The 19022-nt window shown below is 32.2% G+C and overlaps 1 protein-coding gene across 4 annotated transcripts in view; it reads left to right on the plus strand.

The window, feature by feature from the left end:
• Nucleotides 1–645: 645 nt before the first annotated feature.
• Nucleotides 646–19022, plus strand: part of LOC136988365 (rac GTPase-activating protein 1-like) — a 41906-nt gene continuing 23529 nt past the window's right edge. Inside the window, exons 1-5 of one of the 4 annotated variants that reach the window (XM_067286256.1) lie at nt 646–889; nt 6993–7113; nt 7379–7520; nt 15467–15527; nt 17907–18037. In XM_067286256.1, coding sequence (XP_067142357.1) covers nt 7023–7113; nt 7379–7520; nt 15467–15527; nt 17907–18037 — 425 coding nt within the window. In that variant the 5' untranslated portion in view covers nt 646–889; nt 6993–7022. Of the gene's footprint in view, nt 895–1043; nt 1065–6992; nt 7114–7378; nt 7521–15466; nt 15528–17906; nt 18038–19022 lie in introns of those variants that run through there. The other 3 variants (XM_067286254.1, XM_067286253.1, XM_067286255.1) reach the window with 3 other exon arrangements.

The following is a 19022-nucleotide window of genomic DNA, read 5'->3' on the forward strand; positions in this document are numbered from 1 at the left end:
ATAACAAAAACATTTTTAAAAAAGGGAAAAATGAAAATTTATTTTAAATTTTATCATTAACGAGAGTGATTTTTAAATCAGTTTAACATTATGACAATAGGAATAATATTGGAAAAAAAATTCAATGGGGGAATATAATAGATATACTGTAGTTGATAAAAATAAAGAATTATAGTGTAAATTAGTTAATTTTAATTAGATATAATAATATATAAAATTACAGATTGGGTAATATGCATTGAAGATGGAATCAAACTGTGTAATTTCCTAAAATCAGAACCAAAAAATAAATTTAAATCTGTTTACTATTTAAATTTATACAATCATTTTATTTTTTAAATGACTGTTAAAAAACAGAAAAAATAAATTTAATAATTATATTAAGCATTTTTAGAATATGAAAAATAGAAACCCACGGACTACAGTTTGGAAATTCGAAAATAGATTCTTTCATTGGTCTATATTGATTTTTTTTTTTTTTAAATTTGAAAAGTTCGAAAAAAAGAATTTTAATTCTAAAACGGAATTTTTCACGGAAAAGGTAATACAAATGTTTTTCTTTTCTATTTTAATTATTAATTATACGGCTAATCGAGGTATATTGTACTTTCAAAGAACGATTATAACTGATTTTGAACAGTTGCATGATGATATTTGGAGATTCAGTGAAACAAATAATATACAGCTATACCAAATCAATTTTAAAATACAATCGAACTTTCAAAAACAGCCACCATTTTTGCAGAAACTTCTTCCCTTGAGCAAAATTGCAGACAAAATAAACTCCACAGAACGGCCCTTCCGAAACACATAAAAAATGATGGCCCCTCTGAACAGCCGTCATTTTTTATGTGTTCCGTCAATGATTATTCAGAGTTTTGGCTAAACAGTAAGGTTTCGTTTTATTAAATGGTTAAATTGACAACCCTTGTTCATAAAGTGAATCGCTGGTATATCGAGGCAAAATTGTAATACAGTACAATATAGCCTACTTAAATGAAATTAGTTCCTTCGGTATGAAAATTGACTACTAAAAGTTAATTCAATTTTGATAAATAATCATGGTTATTTTATGCTTAATTAAAGAGTTCTAGTCTGTTCCAGCAACAATTTTTTATATATCTAACGTTTTCGGCTAACTTTTAAGCCATTTATATCTATTCAATAACATTCATGTAGCGTAACAGAATTCTTTTAAATTTAAATTTTGACATTCTTAGAAGCAGAAAACGTTAGATAAATAAAAAAAATTATTGCTGGAACAAGCTAAAACTCTTTAAATTTACACTTTACTGCAGTTTAAGAAGCTCGTTATTTTATACTTATTTTATACAAATAATATTTATAAATAAAACAAGACAAAAAGTTATAAATTAAACATTAAAAAGCATATTTGAAAACAGTGGCATAATGAAGAAGTCTAAATTAGATGGGTCTGGTTGAGGGTCATTTACATCAATAGGCTTCAAAGTTTTTCTGGCTAAAAACTGCAATAAGGATGTCTATTGGGTCTTTTTCCTTTTCTCCTCCGTAATGTTTTAATATGGTTTGAGAACATTTGTTACAGCTCGTTGAATGAAAGAGTTATATTCCCACTTAGAATCATTATCCCAGTCAGGTCATCCACAGATAGTTTGTGCTACTGTTAAAGCTTCAAATATCTTTGTGGCGAGTACCTGAATGGTACCACTTTTTGAACGTTTTTATCCTCTTCACTGTCCTTTTTTAGCAAGTTGTGCTGTCAATCTTTCTTTTAAAAGTGGAATTCTGACATCATCAATGCCAAAATTTCCAATGTCAACATTTTTGCCATCCCATACACACATATCTGAGCATGTTTTAGTTATAGTTCCATAATTTCTCTAAAAATAGGGACTGCTGCACGACTGTCCGACATTCACAGAACAGTAGTGCAGGAGGTTAAAGAGAGTAGGAAGGAAGTACGATAATTTTCAATTATACTACGTTATAAAATTTAAATAATAATAAAAGGCTTAAGAGGAGTAGTTTTGTCAAATTATGAGAAGTTTCTTTATTTTCCAAAAAGAATAATTTAACTGTGGGGAAGTACTCAATCTTTAGAGTATTCCTCTTGCAGGAAAAAAAAAAAACAAAAAGAAACTTCAAAGAAATAAATCACACACTCTATGACTCCAATGCAAGGAACTTAAAGTTTATTTTAGTCCTTCCAATCACTACTCTGTCCCTTCGCTATAACAGACACTAAAACAAAAGAAACAACACACACACACACACACACAAAAAAAAACAATCTCGCGACTCTATCGTCTACACGTCCTCTCTCTCTTTTTTTTTCTGAAAAAGTCCCTCTTCTTTCGTTGAGCATGCGCGATCTCCCTCTCTTCCTCCTTGATCCGGGTTTTTTTTCGTTGTCATCGAAAACGTGGCCCATCCTTTCTTTACCCTGCGGCCCACCTAAGGAACTGGTTACGCCAGTGATTCTCAAAGTGGGGGTCGCGACCCCCAAGGGGGTCGTGAAAAATATTTGGGGGTCGCTGAAAAATTGATGCCAGATCAATTTTTTCAAATATTTTATAAATTTACTATGGATTCATGTTTAGAAATAATAGAAATAAAAAATATATAAAATAATTTTTACTTAAATAAATTGCACATATAAACAATAAAAATAATATAAATATTTAAATACGAGCCTAACCCCCTCCCTCCGGGATGCTTTTTGACACATACTTATTCTTCGGGGGTCCTTTGAAATTTTTAAGTGCAGAAGGGGGGTCGCGGTCCAAAAAGTTTGAGAAACACTGGGTTACGCAATAGAACACGTGATCTTTGGACCACATATCTTCCCTCTTCCCATTAACTTTTACAACAGGAAGCTTTCACGCTATGAGGGCTTGTCCCTCCTTACACCGTGAACCACCCAAGGAGTTGGTTACGAGCCGGTTAGGCAACAAAACACGTGGTCTTCAGACCACATAACTTTAAATTTAAAGCATTATGAGTGGCACCATCTATTATAAAAATTATTTTAAAACAAAGTTCCGATTTTATTAAATATTTTTATAAAAATTAATTATTATAAAAAGGCAAAGCACTGACTTTTGAGGGTATGGCTGAGTTTTTTCAAAAAAATTGTAAACTAATAACGAGTAGAATTTTCATGGTCTTACCCCACTCCAGATATGACACGATCTCCTTTATCTCCTCACTCCGTTGACTTTTAACCATCAAAATTTAATATCACCAATGTCTTATATATAGAAATAATTCTACTAAGTTTTAAAATTTTTGGTTCTTCCAGTCCTAATATATAATGCAAAATTGATGACAACACAATGTATAGTTTTTTTTTTTTTTTTTAATATAGACCTAATGTATATTTTTGGGGTCGCTCATGGAGTGTCAAAACGTCAATAAATGCAAAAAAAAAATAATAATAAAAAATAAAAGAAGAAAAAAAAAGAAACACATAATATTATAATATGAAGTACGAGAGTAATATTAACACAAAATTCAGAAACACTCCGGGGGGAGACGATCTCATTCAAAAGGGTATATAAAATCATACTGAGAGAGCAATTTCCGTAAGAAATTGGTTATATTTTTATGGTTAATTTCCTATTTAAACTAATTCACTTCCAATCTAATTAAAAGAGTGAAATTGGAATAATTGTTTTGACTCGAATAGCTTGTCACAGGAAGCAATTTTCGGTTTGGATTTTTGGGATGATTAACTTGAACCTGAGTTGTAGTTAAAAATATGAACATATTTTGGAATTATTGTTATGGTACCATGCATTAATTACATGTAGAATTTTTGAGCCACTTTTGACCCTCTTCTTCCCTGTTTTTATTTTTATTTTTTTTCCTTTTTTTTAAAATTCTTTCCGCCCTGTGGGCATTAAGAGAGCCTCTCTTAGCAAGTTCATTATATGGGTTTTGCCAGGCCCTTTATGGGACAAGCCGGGTGGGTAGTGACGGGATCCGACCACCTGGAAAATTCCTGAGGATTTTTCGACGCGTTCCGATTCGATCCTGAGTCTCAGAGCGGCAGGCTGTCACCTTGACGCTCGGCCATCCGACCGACAAGTATCTCTTTCCTTCCCTGTTATGTTATTGACCTCAGTATTTACAATAATGGAACTACAAAACACACACACACAACAAAACAAACATTTTAAAACTCGATTTTCTGAACTCCTGTGCCTCCAGAACGGAAATTTTTGGTTTTTTATATATTTCTCTGTAGTATTTTTCTACACGTGGGAGATTGGACTTCTGCTGTATACTGCAACACTTTTAATATCTTAAAACTAAAGGCATGCCTAATATAGTGGAACCTCGCTTAACGAGCATAATTCGTTCCATAGTCTTACTCGTAATGCGGAACACTCGTTAAGCGAACCAATTTTTCTCATAGAAATTAATGTAAAATACGATAATGCGTTCCATGCCGAAAAAATGCTCAAATGTTTTATGTATAACGTTTATTCAAAAAAAAAAAAAATTGTACAATATACACTGTTAAGGAGCGTGAATCATCATCATCTTTTCTTTTAGCGCGGAATGAACCAACCTGGAATGAGAATTCGATTTGCAGAAACAAAAAAAATACAGCTATTGGCGATGTTGAATTCGAAGTTTTAAACGCGAAAACGTGTACGTCGGACGTTCAGCGCCGCTTTCCTGTAAGCCTAGAAGTTTGGCAATGGCGTTCGGAAAGTCAGTGGAATCACGCTTGACGTTCCAAACGCCATTGTCAAACTTCTAGGCTTACAGGAAAGCGGCGCTGAACGTCCGACGTATACGTTTTCGCGTTAAAAACTTCGGCCTCAACCTCGCTAATATGTTTGATAAACACTTCAAACAATATGCCAAATTCTCGAGTTATGTAAAGGCTATAATTAAATATTAGAAATTAATTAATTTGACTAGAGGTAGGCAGTTATGTTTCCATCTCGTATTAAATTTAATAATTATAAATAGTTAATTTTTAATTCAGACATTTCTAAAATTTAATTTGGAATCGGTCATTAAATTTAATGACCCAAGAATTTGGCATATCGTTTGGCGTGTTTATTATATAACGGGCTATGGTTGTTGATGTTTATAAGTAATGTGTGTGAACACAACTTTGGAAAAATATGTGATCACAAACGACAGTAAGATGCTAGCGGAACGAGTGCTAAACACAGACTGATGGAGCATGCCGCATGCGCACAGTTCGAGACTTCCACTCTCCTCATCACTCGTTATACGAGGTGCTCGTTAAGCGAGGTTTCTCTGTATCTGCATTAGCGTGACATCAATGAAATCAAATTAATATACAAAATCTTTCACAAATTCATAACTTTTTAACAATGTTCTTCTGTATTCATAAATAATCTCCAATTGTAAATATTCATGTATTTATTCATTAAAACTATCATAAATAATTATAAACTATTATAAATTATTATTTTTGTGGGGTACAATTCTAACAGCATCAACAAGATTATGCAAATTGACTAGTAAAGTAGGAAATGAGTTTTGGAATAACTGTCTTAATAGCTATTTCACTCCAAGTTAGGATAATGCAAATAAAGGCAAATAATGTGAGTAACTAAATTTAACTATAAATATGAATTATTATGCTATCACACAACTTTTAAAATGTTTTTAGAAGGTTGATGCTTAGTTTTATTCTTTCAAAATAATTAAGCCCAGAAAACTTAAGCAGTCTGAGCCTTCAAATATTTAGTCCAATAAAGCTTAATTTTTATATAATTTGAATATGAATTAAGAGTTCTGAAGGTTCAAAATTTACTGTTTCTTATATTAACTATGATTTGGTTACATGTAGGTGATCTGCTGAAAGAGAAATGCCTCTTGGGAGAACTTTTATGGGAAACTGACCCCTATTTAGATGTTAGAAACATGAAGAAAACCCTGAAAATTCCATGTGGCCATTCTGTTGGTGAGATGTGAACTTACAACCAACTATCAGTATTTTATTCACTTGACCACTGGTGGGTGATTATTAACTATGAAGAGTAGTGATTACTACTAGTATTTTCAATATTTTACATAAAAAATTTCAAGAAATGTATGTTTAAAGAGTACACAGTATGAAGGTATAGGTTTATATAATCTATATATATATTAATAGATTATATATATATAATCTATAAAATCTTGTATACCACCAATAATAGAAAAACAATAAATATGAAGTAGGCTTGACCTTTATGAATGGGCCTTTGGATTCAGGGGCAGATCCAGGGGGTATGGAGGTTGTGTAGGCACTCCTAAAATTTTAAATAAAGAAGAATTTTCCATCATAGAACTACAGTACTGTACAAGGGTATCTATATTGACATGAAGAACACCTCCTAAATGAAATTCCTGGATCTGCCCTTGGGATTACATATTTTGTCAGAATATAGTTTGTTAAAGAAGTACACTTTCAGTGACCTGTTTTCATGTTTGTCAGTGAAAGAAGGATGTTTATATTTTTCTTTATAAGCATTTTGTTGTAGACTATAAAAGATGTGATGCAGTTTCTTACTGCAGCCATCTTGTATGTCGAGTTCTCTATCTTAAAGAAATTTACAAGTAGAAACTATGTAATGGAACAGTTATTTGATACTTAACAGCATGAATAATCTATGAAATAAAAATAATTATTGCTAAAAAGTAAATTCTCAAATTTTGGATTATTCAGTGATAGCCATAAACAGGAACTATCTGCCATGAAATATCTGCATTGGTTACATTTAATGTTGCTATGTTTATATGCTACAGTATTTTAAATACACATAAGGTGTAAATTAGCATTAAAATTCTTATAGTTGCTTAAATTAAAAATTAATTTTAATCAATGGACATAGGTTACAAAAAATTAAGTAGAAAACTGCATAGTTAGAAGCGCTCATATAGAGGCAAAAATATAATGTGAAAAATTGTTTTTATCCAAAAAATTATAAAACTAACTAATTATTATACTGACAATTAACTTGTTTTTTCTACAGATATAAAAAACTTGATATAAAAGTTTTAAAATGGAATCTGGAGTTGCAAAACTGTCTTTATTAGCACAGTATAATGATATATGCAGATACACATCTGTGCTGACAGAAGGTTTTGAATTAGGTAAGTGTTTTTAAAGTATCAAAGATAAAACTATTTATTACATTGAACTTATGTAAAGATTAATTTATAAACTTTGTTTAGTTACGAAATTCTTCTTACAGTGTTTACATGAAAATTTATGTTGGTTCCTTTTTTCTGCAATTAAATAAAATTGTTTTAAATAATATGTTACCGATGTATAATGAAAAGTTTTTTAGATAAAAACAACAATCAAATCAATAATAATATTTAAATACAGTAATAATTTTTATATATATATTTTCAGACTTCATAAAACTCCTTAAAAAATGTGAAATTTATGAGAATAACAAGAAAAAAGCTGAAAAAGAAACTTTAGAATTGCAAAAGCAGCTATCTAAAAGTAAAGCTAAAATTTCAGATTTGGAAATAACACTTAAAGATATAAGGTATGTAGGTATAAATAACTTTTTAATGGTGCACTTAGAATTATGGTACTCCTAGGCTTACATTTCCCAAACTATTAGTTCCACTTTTGCACTGAATGATTTTATTTTTATAATTTTAATTCTTCAATAGTTGTATTTTTACAAGTTTTTAAATATCAAAATCATGAAAAACAAATTTATTATAAAGGATACTGATACAGTAAAACATAATTTTTGTTATATAGATTTAATCAAATATTTTATACAGGTTGAATCAAACTGAAATTACACTAAAATTGCAATGCAAATGGTGAAGTTATTAATACAATACAAATCACAAATAATAATAACACAATACATATCTTGCATATATCAATAGTTTTTTGAGTAACAGGTGATTTCTCACAGTGAACCAGAACAAAAAGGGCAAAGGGCACTGTTATTGAAAAGTTGTCATTAGCACTGTGAGAATAAAAAGTATGAACAAGACGATGTGGAGAAGAATTTTGGTGATTTCTTCAATGGATCAAAGTGATAACAAGTGTGCCTAATGGAGCAGACACTTATACGTGGAAATCCACTGATCTCAGCACGGTTGAGACAAAAGACAACAAACAAAAAAATTAACCAGATAGCAATTTAATTTGCCCAAGAACATACAGTGCTTCCAGTGAAACTTACCAGAACATGTGCACACTAACAAATCCAAATTTCTGAGTAACAGGAACACAAAACACACCTGACAATAGACTGTTAATGAATTTTTGTAACATGCAGACATAAAAAACCGACAATACTATTGATGTGTTTTTCTTATTTAACTTTACACTGGATGTAAGACAGTTTGAAATAGAACTTTCACCCTGACCTTGTTGTACAGTTTTTTCCTTGGATGGCTTCACGACTCCTGTATCACATACCTTCACACACCACTATTCACCAATCACTGTAGTTCACTCTCCTCTCTTCTATTTCAGTTCCTGTCTCATGGCCGAATCACCCCAGAATAATCTCCCACCTGTATTACACTCCTTTTGTAACATGCATTAACCTCGAACCTCGACATACCCCAGGTTTTACCTATGGGCATGCCACCGAGCCAGACCTACCAACATGGCAATGGGGAGCAGAAAAGACGCAAGGCACAGCACTATCATACTGTTCATCCAAAATATATTCATAAGTTAATATTACTCAATTGATACATTTTATTTTTTCCGTACTGAAGCATTTAATTTGCACTAAGAAATGTTATTACATAAAATTATTTATCATTATTTTATTATTATTATTATTATTTTGAAATTTTGCTTTCCCAAACTTTTGCACTCCTAGGCCCAAGCCTAGTGGGCTTAATGTAAAATGTACCACACAAACTTTTTCTTGTCATGCATGTGTGTTATCAGTTGCACTATTTATTATCAATCCAGTTGCTTTGGTATTTGGACTAATTTGGTATTTAATAATTCATTTAGTGTATCTATATATATAATCGAGACGAGTTGATGATAATAATAATAATAATAATAATAATAACTCCCATGGTCACCACCTGGTCGTGGTGGGAGAGCCCAGTAATTTTACTGATCCATAGGGCAATGCAGGCTGGAGCACAAGCTCCTGGTAGGGACACCCATGCCAGTAAGGTCTATGGGGAGAAATGAAGCAAAGAGTGACCACACACCCACATTCTGCGGAGATATGTATCATGGTAGTAACCAGAATCTAAATGTGATACCTGCTCGGACGTCGCCCGGGTTAACAAGGTCTGTGTTCGTGAGTTAGGCAGAGGCTCACGTTTGAAAAATAGGCCACAGTCTCTCTTAGTTACCGGTGGCGAAAGCAACACCGGCCCAAGCATGGCTACTGCAATGCCCTCAACAGATGTGAGGAACCAACCCAGCCTTGGTGTTTCTGTGGCAATGCATCCACAGACCACAAAGGCTGGAAAACCACGCCAACAGATGAAATGGACTGTAGAAAATGAATGAGTTTATCATTCGTACTTACTACACGATCACAAAACTCAAAACAAACATGACAGCATACAGACAACAATTACACCTTAGATTCACACAACAGTATCCTCACCTCACTGTCACTGAACAAAGGGTTGTTGATCAAAAAAGAACAATTATACACAACAACCTTATTCCACAAACAACACTTGAACTTATCAAACAACAGGTTGCTGATCAAATACATCAACAGACAGAAACATCTAACATTAATGAAGATCACGTAACCTGTCAAGATAATCCAGTAACAAGCATTTGTGAAGTGTGAAGCGCGATAGGAATACACAGACACGTGAATTCAATTAAAACAAATTTAATTTCGCGATAAACAATATATACAGATGAGTTCTTTTGGATTCCCTCTGTCCAATTTCTCTTACTGTCCGTTAGTAACAATAACCCAAGTAGCTTACCTTCTTGGAAACTACTTGCCCGACAATACTAATGAAACCCGCGCGATCCTTAACTAACTTAAACCTAGGGATAGAAAAGTATAGAGATAAGGAAATGAGAAGAATTGATAGGATAGTGGGGTACCCTTGTTCTCGCTGAACTCGATGCTGGCTGGTGCTCTATTCTGCGTGTCTCTGGGTTCGTCAATGTTTTAAATATCTTCTACTATAATTTCTTTTCGGTGTCTCTGATTCGAAAATCCAGATCCTCACCTCACAGCTCTCCATTCGGCCCTCGTAGAATTCCGTCTCACGAGCTCGCCGTTTTCGTCCGTGCTTCTTCGTGTCCGGCCGGGGAAAAAGTGACCCTTTGTGACCCAGATTTTACTCGTCCTCCACTCGAACTCTTTGTTCCACACGACCCCCTGGTGGGTGGGGAGTGGGAAGCCTGCATTCCCAGAAGCCAGAACAATGGACAAAGGAAGTTAGAAAGAAGGGTTAAGAAGGAGAGAAAATTATTAAAACTAATTAAATCTAAAATTCATATGTACAAAAATATGGCGTACAGCCACACATTGATAATAACACACATACAACGATTACCACTAATGATACTACAGACACTTCCTCGTCCATCACTGATAACATAGACATGGATTTAGTTAATACGCTCTCACTTATATTTCAGGAAACACTCACTAAATATACAGGTACAGATCCCACACAACGACCACGAATACCAAAAATCAACACGTCAAAGGAAGTAGGAAGAACACTAAATTGTGTAAACACTCACTCACTACCACACTACATTCATTCAATTTCTACACTCGCAGACATTCACACATTAGTTTATGCTGGGGCAGTCACAGTAGTGATACACCATGGACTGAAAGTACAATCACAGACAAATACACAGAAAACTCAATTCTATCACAAGCCTGCCTGGCAGAGAAGAATAGAAACACAAATAAATGACATTAGACAGCAATTAGGCAGGCTGACACAATACACTAAAAGCAACATAACACCCAAATTAAGGAAACAGCTCAAAAACATTTTCAAGAAAATAAAAACACACACAAAACACGAACATCACAACACATACATTACAGAATACATTGATACACTAAAACAAAAACTTGCTGCCAAAGCATGTAGACTCAAACGATACAAAACATGTACACTACGAAAACAACAAAATAAATTATTTAAAAACAATGAAAAACTCTTTTACAGACAAATTAATAACAAAGCAAACACTGATACACAGCACAGTGGCACACCAACAGAAGAAGAACTCACAACATATTGGTCTTTTCTTTGGTCCAGTGCTGTCATGCACAATGCCGATGCAGGCTGGATTGAGGAGGAGAACAGAAACTTGCACAACATACCAACTATGCCCTGTGCTGAAATAAACATACATGATTTCCAATACACTGTTAACAGAGCACACAACTGGAAGACACCTGGTGTAGACAACATTCACAATTTCTGGTACAAAAAGTTTACATTACTGCACTAGGAACTAGCTAAACACCTAACACACATCATCGTCAATCCACAAGACATGCCAAATTTTCTTACTCAGGGCATCACCTACATGAAACCTAAAAACAACAATACCACAGACCCCACACAATACAGACCAATTACATGTCTTCCAACACTCTACAAATTATTGACATCCTGTATCGCAAACAAAATATACAAACATATTGAAGAACATGACATTCTAACAGAACAACAAAAAGGTTGCCGTAGAAACCACAGGGGTGCAAAGAACAGTTACTCATAGATTCAGTCATTCTACGGCAAGCACACAAACAACACAAAAACATACACATGGCATATATAGACTACAGAAAAGCATTCGACAGTGTTCCACACAGTTGGCTGCTACATATTCTACACATGTACAAAATACATCCATCACTCATTACATTCTTCCAAAACACTATGCTGCACTGGAGAACAACACTACATCTCAGGGTTCATAACACTTCCATACAAACAAACCAAATTTTTATTAGGCGAGGAATTTTTCAAGGAGATTCCTTGAGTCCTCTCTGGTTCTGCTTAGCCCTGAACCCATTATCCAACATGTTAAACAACACGCAATATGGTTACAATATCAGACACGAAAAAACAACACAGTTTACACTGTCACATCTCATGTACATGGATGACATAAAACTTTATGCATCCACACAAAAACAACTTCATCAACTCCTACAGATCACACATTCATACTCCAAGGACATACAAATGGAATTTGGCCTAGATAAATGCAAAACACTTCACATAGAAAAAGGAATCCTGAAGAAAGAAGATTTTGCACTTGGAAATGGAGACATTATTGAATCGATGGAAGAGGGCGAGTTCTACAAGTATTTAGGATTCCAACAGACCAAACTAACAGAACATGCACAAATAAAGCAAAGATTAATTAAAGAATACCAAAGTAGGTTAAATGCTATTCTCAGAACACAGTTAAATGCAAAACACACAGTTAAAGCAATAAACACGTATGTCATCCCAGTACTCACATATTCTTTTGGAGTTATACATTGGACTCACACAGATCTTGAGCAACTCCAAAGGAAAACAAGAACAACACTTACTAAGCATAAACAACATCATCCTAAATCCGCCACAGAAAGATTAACCCTTCCACGTAAAGATGGCGGACGTGGCCTGATTGACATAGTTAACCTTCACTACAAACAAATACATACAGTCACTGCGAGAGTTTTTCTACAAGAAACAAGAAACATCACAATTACATAAAGCAGTAACTCTAACAGACTCAAATAACACACCATTAAACTTACACTCACATCATATGGACACAACACAACATATAAAAAGCATAGACACCATTAAGCAATCGTGGGCTTGAAAGGCACTCCATGGCAGGCATCCTTACGATCTGGCCCAGGATTTTGTTGACAAAACTGCGTCAAACAGCTGGTTAGCTCGGGGATGCCTCTTTGGGGAGACGGAAGGATTCATGATTGCCATACAGGATCAGGTCATAAATACTAAAAACTACAGAAAACACATACTCAAAGATGCAACACTCACAAATGACACATGCAGAAAATGTCACATCATGCCAGAAACTATACAACACATCACCTCTGGTTGCAAGCTCTTGGCACAGACAGATTATTTACACAGACATAATCAAGTAGCAAATATAAAACACCAAGAGCTTGCAAAGAAACACAAATTAGTAGACATCCACGAACCATACTACAAATACATTCCACAGACAATATTGGAAAACAACACGCACAAAATGTACTATGACAGAGCCATAATCACAGATAAAACAATTTACCACAACAGACCAGACATCACACTCATTGACAAACACAATAAAATCACATACATTATAGACATATCCATTCCAAACACTCACAATATACAAAACGCATGCACTGAAAAAATTAGCAAGTACACAGAACTCGCCCAGGAAATAAGGCATCTGTGGAGGATGGATGGGGTGCTTATTGTACCTGTAGTTCTCTCCTCTACAGGTGTCATACCACACACACTACACAAAAGCCTGGGCACATTAGAATTGAATAGAAACACATACATCACTCTACAGAAGGCCACTATATTGAATACATGTCATATTGTGAGAAAATTCCTGAATACAGACACACACACTGATACACTTCTTTAATTTCTGTTTTGGTTACTATGCCTTGACTTTGGTCCGGCATAGTACTTAGCCACCGGTGTTAACCAAGTATATCTAACTTAACCCAACATAATAATAATAATCAGTGCAGAGCCCAAACGGTTAGAAGTTGAAAGTAGAAATTTGGTACACAGTTAGGGTATGTCACGAGAACGCACACTAAGAAGGGATTTTTCGAAATTCCTCCCCATGGGGGAGAGGGACAGGATTAAGTCTTAACACTTCCATCAACAATGTAAGTGTTAAGTAACAATGTAAGTGTTAAGTAACAATGGAAGTGTCAACAATGGAAGCGTTAAGAATGGAAGAGTCAACAATGGAAGCGTTACGTAACAATGGAAATGTTAAGAGCACAAACGGTTAGAAGTTGAAAGTTGAAATTTGGTACATAGTTAGGGTACGTCACGAGAACGCACACTAAGAAGGGATTTTTCGAAATACCTTCCCACGGGGAGAGGGACAGGATTAAGGCTTAACACTTCCATCAACAATGGAAGTGTCAAGTAACAATGGAATTGTTAAGAGAAAGCAACGTGCAAGACGCAGTTGCAGTTGTTTCATTTTTGTGGGAAATCAAACATATTTTTCAGACTACAGACTGAAAAATATGTTTGATTTCTCGCTAAAAATTCTGTAATTAATCTGGAAACGGTGACCCAATTCTTGCATTCTGTGAAAACGGGTAAGGTTGATTGTAACGTAATAATCTTAATTTTTGCTAAAATGGTTAGGAGTTGAAAGTTGAAATTTGGTACACAGATAAGGTACCAAATTTAAGTACCAAAGTGTTAAGTAACGATGATAGTGTGAAGTAACAATGGAGAACAAGAGAAAGCAATGTGGAAGATTTACGAGCTCTGGAAAAAAAAAGGAAAAAGAAAAAGAGTAATATGTTAGAACACATTCGATTTTCAAATTTAAACGAATTAGTTCGGTTTTTCTCGAGCTTTCTTCTTTAGAACGTTCGATGAAAATTGAACGATATAACCAGAACACGTCGTGAAAATTGAACAGTATTAGAACATTCGATTTTCAAATTCGACCTTTCTTTAGAAATACTTAGTTCATTGATGAAATTACTCTTTTTCTTTTGTGACTATAACGTAATAATCTTAATCTTTGCTATCGTTACTTTTGCCTGAGCAATGCCGGGCCTACCTGCTAGTATATGTATAAATTTTAATAAAAAAATTTTTGTTTTTTAAAACAATTTTTGTTTTGTAATTTTATTGATATTTTACTCTTAAAAATTTTAATACAAATTTTAATGTACAAATTTTTTTTGAATTAAAACAGCACATTTAATATATTAATCATAAAATTGTGATGTATTTGTAATAGATAATCAAAGTACTGGAAAAATATTAAAGTTTTAAATTGTTTCAATATTTTACAATTGTCTGTTTATCAGACTGATTTTGCATAAACTTTTGCACTTATAGTCTAAAATATTATAATAGTTCAAGAAGACTTGTAGTTGAAGTTGACTTGTAGTCGAAAATGTAATTTTATTTTATTTTTCTTGTGGGCACTGAAAGGATTTTTCTCAAGTCCATTGTGGGACTGGCCAAAACCAATGGTGCAACCAAGTAATGAGAGATGGAACCCAACACATCTAGGGCAGACTATCCCTTGAAAAATTTCTGGGGTTTTTTGACTCACCCAGATCCAATCTCCAACAGTCTCCAGGCTAGCAGGTTGATGGCTCCAATTGCCTCTGCCTTTTGGACAGTCAAAATTGTAGTTTAATTATAATAATTCTTAGTTATTTTCTTTAATGCTGATTAATGACATTTTGTTTTTAATTTAAACATGTAATAAATTATTTTCATTTTTCAGTCATTGTTTGGAAGTTGAAATTAAAAAACGAAAGAAAGCTGAAAATGATAGAAATGTCTTAGTAAGAATATCATATTCTTTTAATTATTTTAGAATATTAAAAATATGAAACTATAATAGTCAATATTCTTAAATTTGTATTAAATGAAGTAAGCTATACATCTTTAATTGTGGGTTTATGCCTGAAGATGGTTCATCAAATACATTAGTGTTTCTCCAACTTTAAAGGTGTATGGTGTACTTTATTAAATTAACTGCAATGGCTAGTTTGACTTTATTAAAAGTTTTTTTTTTAAATTAATATATTTATCTTTAGTTTTTAAGAAATAATACATAAATTATATAGTTAATTTATCAATTAGAATTATTTCTAATATGGTGTATAGACCTTACAACTTCTATCAAATGAAAATCTGTATAAGTTAAGCTCAGTTTTAAAATAAAAATGCATTAAAATTGAGGGATATATTCTGTGAACATTAATTAGGAGATAAAATAAACATTTTTCAACACTAATATACAATTTACAATGTACAGTAGAACATCGATTATCCGACCCCCGATTAACTGACTTATCAGTTAACCGACCACGTTCTAGTCGGCAAATTCAAATGTCTGCTAGTGATGTGGTGCTACAATATTTAGTTATGTCTTGGCTACTTTAATATTATTTTTGTTAAATTTTTTCATGTTTTAGCTGGCAGCACTTGCTTGACCATGAAATGGAGGCTAGTATTTAAACCAGGCCTAATACACTATACTAATAATGTATTTTTTCATACTTTTTGGTTATCTGACTTTTCAGTTATCCGACCAACCCCAGTCCCCAATTAAGTCGGATAATCGATGCTCTACTGCAATTATTTTGTGTAATTTTGAAATAATTTACCTTTAAAATATAAATAATATAAAAATCTTATTATAAATGTAAAAAAAACTTAAAATATCATATAAATGTGTTAACATAAAACTGCTCACAAAATTGACTACTATCTTTAGAAATTGAAAGATCATAGTAAATATATTAAAGATAAATATTTAATATATTCAACTAATATGATACTATGTTTGGATACTTGGTTATTTACACACACACATGCACATACCATTCTTTTTACTGAACAATTGTAGGTATCTTTCAATTGAATTTTTAATGAAAATAATTTTTTCCAATAAAATACATGTAAACTTTTGTACAAATTTTATTTACTGGAAATTTTATCATATTTATGCTACTTATAAAAAATTGTCATAATTTTTATTTTACTTCATTTATGTAGATATGAATTTAAAAATTAACAAGATATTTTGTAATTAAATTGAAAATTTTTTATTTTGATGCTCTAGTTATTTATTTGTTCATGAATGTATTTTCCAATTTTAATGTATTGTTATCCTATAATTGAGTTTAATGTATATAAATCTATTCTTATTTTATTTTGGGATATAGTATTAAGAGGTGAAAACACATTTCAGTATTTTGTGTAAAGATAATCTTTGTATATAAGTTTCAATATTCCAAAATACTGTTTAGACAATATATTAACTTTAACATTAACTTTGGAGTGGACAAACTTATTGTTCATAAATACTTGGACTTATTACTAATTTTGATTCTCATCTGTAATACTTTTATTATAATTTTAAACATTTTTTTTAATAGAATAATTTGAAGCTAGTTAGTATAATGGTTATGGCAATCATATTATACAGTAAACCTTACTAAGTCAAACTGCATTAACTCAAAGCTGTCTAAAGAATATAACACACTATATGGGGGTTTTTTATATATAATACAGTCTCATTAAGTAAAAATTGTCAGTACTGAAATCTTTTTTTTCATTTACCCTCTACCCTTTGATAGGTACTGTACATGATCATTTTCACTTATATTCCATGTAAATACAGATAATTTAATTAAGATAAACACTACGGCTTCATGCTGAATACAACACCATGCCATCACAACCTCATGTCGACATCCCATACTGATATAGTACATTACTAGTGATCTGATGGGACACAAGGGACACCTTGACAATGTACTCAAAAGTGCCATAAACACTTTTGTAATCATTCTGTGAACAGATTCTTGAGAAATGACTTGATAACAGAAAGTTTATGGTCACTGAAAAATTTGAGAAAATTGGGTATTAAACTCATTAATTGAAAACTTTAACTAGAAGTCAGGATTTTTTTGTCTGTTAAACTTTAACTTAATGAGATTTTACTCTATATGTATCTATAAAATTCTATACTAGTCAGAAAACCATTCTTATTATCTAACCATTTATATTAAAAAAAAATAAAAAAAATCAAGTTTTTTGTAAAATAAATTTATACTGAACACAGTAATTAAAATATTTTTAAAAAATACATTTTTAAATATAAAATTATGTTATTTAATAATTAAATAATCAATAATTTAAATAAATTTCAGAAGACACAGATTTCTTTAATCAGAAAAATAATATTAGTTGATCAAAACACATTGAATGATCAAACAAAACAGGTGATAGAAGTTCTTGACAATAACTATTGCTCAAATAAAACTGAAGATGTCCTTGAAAGGTATGTTGTTTTAATATATTTTAATTGAAATATCATAGAATATGTAGAATACTTTAAAATTGAAATTTCAAATACTCAAGATAACCAGAAATAATATTTACCAATAATTTAAAATATTACTCTATGAATTCAGCTAATATTTATGCCATGAAAGAAAATTGATTAAAAATAAGAAATTTATGTATCTGTTAGGGCTGAATGGTCTTATGAGGTGGCTAGATGATAGCAACTGGTAGTATTTTTCAAAAAGTGGAATTTTTCTTAATAAACCTTTCTTAAAAATATTTTGAATGCTTTATCATAAAAACTAAAATGTGTGAGATTGCAAAGGTTTAAGTGGTTGTAAATTGTAAAGACTCAACAGTATGTTTTTATTCCTATTATTAATTGTTGGAATCAATGATCAAAATTATTGTCAAATGTTATACGACATTGTTACCTACAACAAATTGTGTCACGATGTTTTGTAAACGTTCTTCCATTATGTAATAAAAGGTTGGTAGCGCTGTTGACCCCTCGAGGATGGTGACCTCATTTCACACTTTCTTTTCCAGTGCTGACCTTCTGTGAGTCAAGACAGTGTAAGCTTTGTGTATTCTTTGTTTCTTTATTATATAACCAGTTACGCAAGTCTAACTAGTTCTTACTAATCTCTCGGACAAGCAACATCAAGTCTAACATTAATTTCATATGATTTTAATGATATGGCATTTACAAAGCTAACCTTACTTTATTATTTTTCACCAAATGGCAATCTGTTCTAACAATGGATATCTGTTATAGTTAACAGAGACTTCTTGAAATTTATCCATTAAATCAGTGTTTTTCAGACTGAGAATCATAACTCTTTGGTGGGTCATGAATTTGGATTAGAAATCACTACATGAAATTGAGAAAATATGCAAATAATAATCACTTTAAAAACAAAAATATTTCAAAATATGTGTGTTTAACAATTATTTATTGCAATTTTTTAAGTATTTTA

This window comes from Centruroides vittatus, unplaced genomic scaffold, assembly GCF_030686945.1.
Source record: "Centruroides vittatus isolate TY-2023 unplaced genomic scaffold, ASM3068694v2 scaffold_3293, whole genome shotgun sequence".
Lineage (NCBI taxonomy): Eukaryota > Metazoa > Arthropoda > Arachnida > Scorpiones > Buthidae > Centruroides > Centruroides vittatus.